The 7455-nt window shown below is 41.5% G+C and overlaps 1 protein-coding gene across 1 annotated transcript; it reads left to right on the top strand.

The window, feature by feature from the left end:
• The first annotated feature begins 347 nt into the window (after positions 1–347).
• On the top strand, positions 348–6310 carry NDUFA13 (NADH:ubiquinone oxidoreductase subunit A13). The gene is made up of 5 exons (XM_083180219.1): positions 348–502; positions 1732–1810; positions 3195–3266; positions 4913–4982; positions 6133–6310. Exons 1-5 carry the CDS (start codon positions 409–411, stop codon positions 6250–6252), a joined length of 435 nt encoding a protein of 144 aa, XP_083036345.1. The 5' UTR covers positions 348–408; the 3' UTR covers positions 6253–6310.
• Positions 6311–7455: the final 1145 nt, after the last annotated feature.

Raw genomic sequence — 7455 nt, 5'->3', positions numbered from 1 at the left:
ATTGTTATTACTTAACCTGTTCAAAACAGGTGATAGCAATCATACATTCAGAGGAAAGTCCATAGCATTGTGTCCCTCCTGGAGAGGGTCACGTTGGGAGGTATGATGCTGCCTGCTATGCTTGCCACACTTTATCATTCCCAATTTAAGTCTACAGCTGCACCCACATATATATCTATATATATTAATTATACACAGATTTCCTGTTTGCGTCTCGCCAAGTTCAAGGTGCCCTAATGTTCCTAAAGAAACACGATTTCCCCTTTCAAATAGTAACAAAACACATGCAGCAAGAGAGGCGGAGGAACCACCCGATACGTGCCACACATAAGATGGCCGCAACGCCCGGACGATGGCGGCGTCTTTCGTTGACGTAATAACGTAAGCGATTTTTGTTGGAGGGGGAAGATGGCGACGGCCAAGGTGAAGCAGGACATGCCCCCTCCTGGTGGATATGGTCCGGTGGATTATAAGAGGAACCTTCCCCGCCGGGGCTTCAGCGGTGTGTGACTGCCAATAGTTTGTAAAGAGAAGAAAATTGTCTAGTTGTTAGGTTGGAGGGCTAGTAGCCAGGCCGGACGGCCGCTGAGCATTTTACCTGGAACGCTTTAACCTGGCTCCTGTGACATGACGCTCGCACTAAATCGCTGTCCCTGTGCTTCTACTATTGTCAGTTTATTTAAAGGGGAAAAAAAACCGAGTCTCAAAAATATACATATACAATATACAGACGCGAATTTGCAGAGTAACTAATGGCTTTAATGTTGCTGAATGTTTTACTGTTAACATTTTAATATAAATTGGGGTACTTCCTCATCTTTGCGGCCACTGCTTATGCCAACAGTAGACGCTACGTGGATCGCGATTGTCTCTTCAGCTTAACTCACCACAACTTTACTAAAGGTAATAGATGGTGGAGTGGACCCTGAAAAGAACCCTCACGGCTTGCGTAAGTTCTGTAGCGTAAGCGGTGGCCGCATAGATGTGGAAGTACCTAAATTAGTATTAGCTGCTCTGTCTTGTATGTGTGACTGCACAGTACCACTATTAGATTGGGCTACAAGAGACATTCATGGTGTGTACACACGGTACAATCCAGCATGAGATTTTGACTATATAGTCAAAATCGTATGCTGATTGCACAGGTTTTTTACCTAGCTATCCCGATGCGCGCTCCCGAGACAGCACAAATCGAAACCCAGATAGACAGGGCAATAATGACTATAGTGCAAATCTAATAGTGTGTACACACGGTCCGATTTCATTTCTGATGTTGACGATATAGTCAACATCGGATCGGAATCAGATATAAATCGGATGTAGGTTGTATGTTTTTTAGGGCTTCAGGTTCCGATTTGAGGGCGATGCATGCTCCCGTGTCCTCTGAAATCGGATCGTAAATAGAGAGGGCAGGCAAGACTTTTTAGTGGAAATCTGAAGGAGATCGCATGCATAGTATGCACCTTGCGATGACCGTGTGTACACACCATTAAGCAGATAGCATGAATGGTATGTAAATAGCACATGAGTTAGCAAAGATTGTATAGGAAGTCGAATAGCAAAGAAATCTCGCCGTGTGTACACACCATTACTATATATTTGCAGATGCTGGCATACATATTTGGTATAACCACATCATATATATATAATTTTCCATTTAGCAGTGACTAGTGCAATGCATCTGGTGGATGATTTTGATTACAGTAATGATGTTTCTCTTTTTTGCTACAGGTTATGTTATGTTTGCTATAGGTATAGGCGTGTCAGTGTTTGGCTATTGGAGTCTTGCTCGGTGGAACAGAGAAAGAAGGTTTGTGACAAATTGTGACCGCTTTAAAATATGAAAAACGCTTTTAAAAAGTGACTGTCTGTTAAATTTGTTGTTTATAGCAGGGCTGTGGAATTAGTATGCCAAACTTTTGACTCCAGCTCCTCTATTTTACTAAAGACTCCTTTTATATTTATACTTTTCTACAGCAACTAGGTGATTTGGTGAGTGATAGTGCCGCACACGCCAGCAGCTAGCTGTGACATCTGGGCCATGCACATGGGGGCCCTGCTTACTCTCTGCTGCTATAGACAGGTGATATGGGCCAGGTCACTCGAAAGGTGCACAGGTGTACTATCGCTCACTGACATATTTCCCAGGTCACCCGGCAGGTACACAGGTGTACTCACTGGCACACTTCCTAGGTCACCGGACAGACACACAGGTGTACTCATTACTCACTGATACACTTCCCAGGTCTCCCAGATATGGAGCATAACATGTCTCTTATAGGGTTTAACATTTGTGCACCTTTCTAATGCTAGCTACACACCTGACTGATTTGACAAACCGCACTAGCGGGAACTAAAGGATTATCCGAACTACATCTGATTTTGAGTGTACACACTATATACCAGGCATGTCCAAACTATGGCCCTCCAGCTGTTGTGAAACTACAAGTCCCATCATGCCTTGCCACAGTTTTGCTATTAGGGAATGCTATGGCAAGGCATACTGGGATGTGTAGTTTCACAACAGCTGTAGGGCTATAGTTTGGACATGCCTACCATATACCCTTCCTGAAAGAGTCAGGTCATTATGGCCTGTGGTATCATATAGAATTGGTGTGTGACATGTATAATTGGCATTATGGCGTAAATTTTTGGCATGCACTGTCCCTATTTTTAGTTTGTCTGGCTTCTACACTTTCATCCTGGCTCCTAGTTTTTGAAGAAATTTGTTAAGCCTTGCCATAATTAATAATGATGAACAAAAGACCGACTAACGATAACCATTAAAAACCACCCATGGCATGTCCCTGTGAACTAGCCCTAACCCAGAGCAGAGTTGCGGGACACTGCATTTGCCTACCATACTCCATTCTATTGTTCAATACTTGCCACTGTGCTACAGTTTTCTAATATTGGTTTTAATGCTATATAAATAAGTTATAGACAACTATATTAAACTTTTCACTGACAATGACTTTATTTTCACACCAGAAAGATATCTATCAGCTGTCTGTCTTCAAACAAATATCTGGGATGCAATAGTCCCAGATATATTTACTCAAGTAATTACTTGATCTAAAACCAGTGCAAAAATGTGTTCACCCAAGTCCCAATAATAATTTCATAAATAAGTACAGAATTTATATTTTTGCCTGTTTATCAAATAAGTGTGATTTTTTATTTATTTTTTCCAGACGGCTGTACATTGAAGATCTAGAGACACGTGTTGCACTGCTTCCCCTCTTCCAGGCCGAAACTGATAGAAGGTTAGAAATTGAAATACAAATTCAACGTGTCCAAAAATCTACACATCTATGTTTGTGCAACTGTTTACATTTAAATTGTGCATAAATGTATAATTTATTCCGAGCCCGATAAAAGGATGAGTGTGTTGAAATTTGGTGTAGGTAAATGGGGTGGGTCATAGGGTCGACCACTGATGGTCGACACGTGAAATAGGTTGACATGGCTAAGGTTCACAGGGTTGGAAGGTCGACAATGGCAAGGTTGACAGTCAATAGGTCGACAAGAGTTTTTCTTCACTTTTTTTTTTTTTTATCCCGAATGTCGACATGGACACCGCAAAGTGTACTGCGTCCCCTCGGGCTAGCTGTGCTCGTCACACTATTCTATTCTCCCTCCATTCCCTAGTGGATGGTAGGGCATGAAATACCGGCTGTCGGCTCAAACACGTGAAAAACGCATGTCGACCTTTTCTGTTATCTACCTCCCAACCCTGTCAACCTTAGTCATGTTGCTCTTTTTCATGTGACCTTCAGTGGTCGACGCAATGCATGACCTAATGACCGTATACCAATTAAAAACAAAGTATTGGAGTGGTTTGGCACTGTGGCCGATCATTGGCCAATGCTGGTGTGCTGTCCTTTAAAAATTGTATATATTCAAACCTTTAATCCAGTAAATTCAGAATAAAGAAACAGATGGCACTCCTCTGTCTTGTATTTAAAATGGAATCACAGTTATAATGCCATTAGTGAAAGTCAACATAACGTTTCAAGTATAATAAATCTAAACAGTCAGGTCCACAAATATTGGGACATCGACACCATGCTCATATTTTGGGCTCTATACACCACCACAATGGATTTGATATGAGCCAAACAAGATGTCTTTTTAATTGCAGACTTTCAGCTTTGAGGGTATTTACATCCCAAATCAGGTGAACCTGACTGTATATACTTCTACACATTGACACAATGACTGAATTTATGTACCTGACTGTATATACTTCTACACATTAAATATTTTTTTTCCCAAAACAAATGAGAAGTTGTACAATGTTGCTCCTATATAACATTAAAATGAAAATAACAATGTAAGCATATAGACTAACTAGGTAATCCCTCTGCTAATTGCCTATGTGTGAAAAAGATCTAGTTACATTTGCTGCCAGCAGATGAGTGTTTCGGTTACACGCATGGACACTAGAAAAAAAAAGTCTGAAAAGGTCACACATTAGACCTTTGTTTCCTCTCTGGATGTAAAGGTGCCCATACACTGAGGCGATTTGGTCCGATTTCGACCAACCGGCCTGTTAAATCGGACCAAATTGCCTCTCCCTGACATGCAGTCGGGTCCGATGCTTGGTCCCGTGCGCTTCGGACCCGACCAGGTAGTCAGACCGGCTGACCATCCGACCACCCGTTCTGGGACCTCCCTCTAGGCGGCAAGGCGGACGGGAAGCAGGAATGCATGCGATCCATCACAACGGCTTGCAGGGTATCTGGTGTCCGAATACTGCTGTGAGACGTCTCAGCACCTTAAATCTTCGAGTGCCAGCCATCAATTATTATCTATATTTTCCAATCTGGTAGGCATCAGTGTGGAAACTTATGTTGTAATAATCTGTATAGGCTGAGTTAACTCTGTTTTCTTTTTTTGTTTTGTAAAGAACATTGCGTATTTTGCGTGAAAATTTAGAACAAGAGGCTATTATAATGAAAGATGTCCCAGGCTGGAAGGTGAGAATCTTAAGTTGTTCCTTATTAAAACATAAAATGTATTTTCCCCTTTTTTTTTTTTTTTTTTTTGTAGCCCTGAATGTACAAGATTTACACCATTTGATAACCATCTTAATTCAGCAATTTAAGTCCTGTCCTCTTTCAGCAACATACCCTTAATGTGTTCTGTCACCTTTAAAACATTAGGCTCCAACCTTTGATTGTACTGTGCTATATGTGGGAGGGAGAGCTGGAAAAGAGGGCGGGGGCGGGGTGTCGTTGATGGGAGACACAGAAAACTAGCAATTTCTGTATAAAAAGGATTAATGCTACCCTTATCATAACCCTAGTATATTACATGTCTCCTTAGAGTCCTATGAAGTATATGAGAGTATGGAATTCCTGAGAAATGTTTTCTTATTGAATTACAATCATTAAAGAAAAATGGAGGACATTCTACTAGAATTTTCATAAAAAGAGAATTTGTCTAGCTAGAAATTAAATAGGTCGACACTAGAATGCTGATGGGGTTTTTCGGCATGGTCTTAGGTGGAAAGGGTCAAAAGGGCAACATACAAATAGTTCACAGGTTTTTTTTCTTTTTAACCCTAGTTCTAGCCCTAACCCTGAACAGAACTCTCCAGATTTTGCTTAACCCTCCCCTCTGGTCCCTAAAAGTTCCCCAACGGCAGTGTTCCCCAAATTGTGGGTACACTTGCAGTGGTACCTTGGCTTGGTGGACCAGGATCAAATTCATATTATTTATGGGCAATGTAACCAGTGCTTGTGGCTGCCAATCATAACATATGTGGACAAACAGAATCAAATCCTGTTCCTCACCACATAACTGTTTATATATAACACATGTATTTAATTTAAATTTTTTTTTCTGAATTTCTCAATAAAAAAACATTTGGCCTAGGGCTACCTTGAAAACATTTTGATGCTCTAGGGTGCCATGATTCAAAAAAGTTTGGGATATGGTGTGTTGATCTTTTGACCCTGACGACCATCTGGATTTGACCAATTAAATATCTGTTTACTGTCTATCTTTCATCCAATAGCATTCTACTACGTCTGTAGGTATTGAGATCAGAAACAAACAGTGCAATGTCTTACTTTTGCCATCCTCTTAAAAAATTTACTCTTATGTGTAATTATTCTCTGGCAGGTTGGAGAATCTGTCTTTCACACGGACCGCTGGGTCGCTCCTACGCTTAATGAGCTTTACAACCTTCGTTCTAAGAAAGAATATGAGGAGGAAGTGCATGGTTTTAAGTGGTATGTTTGAGCCACTTCATCTTGTCTGTTTGCACAATATTAAAAATAAAACCCTCTCTGAACTACAAGACTGTTAAATTGTGTGACAAAATATTATGTATATCACACTTTTTTTTTTTTTTTAGGTTTAAACCACCCAAGTTTTATTGTGGTACAAACACACCTATTGGGCAGTATTAAATGCTCCCATTTCGGGGGTTTTAGAGATGGCCAGTCCTCTCCCCAAAAATCTTCCTCGCTCTAATCATTGCTCCTGTTTTGCCAAAGATAAAGCGCTTTGCCACTTGGTCATAGCCATTGCTTGCTTATGGGAAATTTTGGGTACCCTGCCATTTATGTATTCAATGCTGCTCGCTTTTTTTTTGCGAGGGGTACAAAAACAGGGAACGAAAAATGGAGAACACTGTGCCGTGCTCGCCGGAGCATTGAATACTGCCCATTGTGTGGGTGTTCATAATTTTATATATTTATTTAAAAAAAAAAAAAAACACACATTGGCTAGTGCATGTAATATATAAAACACACACTTATTGCTGCTGCCCTGCACAGAAGATGGCACTGTGCTCCCTCAGCCGCTGTGATGGTGCCCACTTTTGGCTGCGCAACTGCCTTCAAGCCACCCTGGGTTTAGGGCAGGCTTTGAAAGGTAGGGTTCATAGGACTGGCTGTATTGGATAAAGTGCAGACCATTTTGAGTATCCATGTGTGCAGCTGACTGTACAGTGGGCTGTTTGTTGGGAATGGATGGGCCAAGAGGGCAGGAAGCATCTGGGAACAAGGGGAAAAGATGGGGACAGATTGCTATGAAGTGCATTGGGGAAGAGGGTATGGGGACATAGAAAGGGCCAGCCTATGGTAACTAGTCACACACTGGTCAGAGGTAGGTGCTGGGTAAAGGGGGCCTCTGGAGGCAGGCAGAGAACTGCCAATCTAGGACCAGTCAGACGTTATATGACAGGGTGCACAACTTGGAGAATCTGCTTTGTGGAGGTTCCTGAAATCCATAACTGGGTACCTATGATAGAATTTATGAGTGTAGTTATACTTGTTGCTATAGCAATTCAGTGACAAATCAATGTACATCTAATTGAGCCCACACATTCGGATATGAGAGGGTGAGTGAACACCCTAGTTAAGATTTAGGCCCTTATTCAGATCTGATTGCAGTACTAAGTTGTTCTTAAAATGGGCAAAACCATGTGCACTGCAGGTG

The sequence above is a fragment of the Crinia signifera genome, chromosome 1 (assembly GCF_055691185.1).
Source record: "Crinia signifera chromosome 1, ASM5569118v1, whole genome shotgun sequence".
NCBI classification, from domain to species: Eukaryota; Metazoa; Chordata; class Amphibia; order Anura; family Myobatrachidae; genus Crinia; species Crinia signifera.
Note: the sequence above shows the minus strand (reverse complement) of the source record. Positions and strands in the feature narration are given on the sequence as shown.